This window comes from Eimeria tenella, genomic scaffold (assembly GCF_000499545.2).
Source record: "Eimeria tenella Houghton genomic scaffold, Eth_scaff38, whole genome shotgun sequence".
Lineage (NCBI taxonomy): Eukaryota > Apicomplexa > Conoidasida > Eucoccidiorida > Eimeriidae > Eimeria > Eimeria tenella.
Window position 1 is genome coordinate 270,305 of NW_013543302.1, and position 1,003 is coordinate 271,307.

General features: G+C 47.5%; 1 protein-coding gene across 1 annotated transcript in view; it reads right to left on the reverse strand.

The window, feature by feature from the left end:
* Positions 1-497: 497 nt before the first annotated feature.
* Positions 498-1,003, reverse strand: part of ETH_00014870 (phospholipase C delta 1, putative) — a gene marked incomplete at both ends in the record, with an annotated part of 3,258 nt that continues 2,752 nt past the window's right edge. Inside the window, 2 exons of the mRNA XM_013376640.1 lie at positions 498-632; positions 847-1,002. Coding sequence (XP_013232094.1) covers positions 498-632; positions 847-1,002 — 291 coding nt within the window. The remainder of the gene's footprint in view (positions 633-846; position 1,003) is intronic.

Consider the following 1,003-nt stretch of genomic DNA (forward strand, 5'->3'; position numbering starts at 1 on the left):
ATTTGATCAAAAATGGATTTAAAATGATTAAAAATGATCAAAAACGATTCAAATTCATTAAAAAGGGTTAAAATGGATCAAAATTGAGGAAGTGGGAGAAGTCGGGAAAGGAAAAAAAAAGGGAGATGGAATGGTGTTTGAAATGTAGTTTTTGCTGCTGCTGCTGCTGCTGCTGCTGCTGCTGCCGCTGCTGCTGCTGGGGTGTACGTACAGCTCGAGAGGCGACTGCTTGGCAAGCCGCAGCAGCTTCGACTCGTTCATGGAGCAAATGTCCATTGCTGAACAAAAGAAATTAAATAATAAATTAATAATTTACATTAATTAAATTAATTAAATTAAAATTAATTAAATTAATTAAATTCAATTTAAAAGATAAAAGGAGGTGAAAGGAAAGGCAGCGTTTGAGCAGCAGCAGCGCCGAAAGATGAGGTGGCGCTAGTCGCTTGCTGCTGCTGCTGCTGCTCTTTATGCTGCTGCTGCTGCTGCTGCTACTACTACTACTGCTGCTGCTGCTGATTATGCTGCTGATTGTGCTGCTGCTGCTGCTGCTGCTGCCTTAGTCGTTTCTCACGATTTCTCGGTTGGTCAAAGCCCTTGAGCTTCCGTCCCCTTAAGCAAATGTTTCTTTGAAACTGCAGCAGCAGCAGCAGCAGCAGCAGAAAGTAGCAGCAGCATTAGCAGAAGCAGCAGCAGCAAGATGAGCGTAGACAAGGGCGCAGCAGCAAAGTGTGTCTCTAAATGCTACCTGCTGCCTGAACAACAGCAGCAGCAGCAGCAACAATAGCAGCAGCAGCAGCAGGAATAATAGCACCAGCAGCAGCAGCAATAATAGCAGCAAAGACTAACCGCTTTCAGTTTCTCGAGTTTTGCTGCTGCCCTCTCCGCTTTTGTGTCAGTGGCGCCTTCCGCGCTGCTGCCTGCTGCTGCTGCAGTGGCTGTTGCTGCGCTCCCCTCAGCAGTGTCCTCCCCCCCCGCAGCAGCAGCAGCAGCAGCAGCAGCAGCA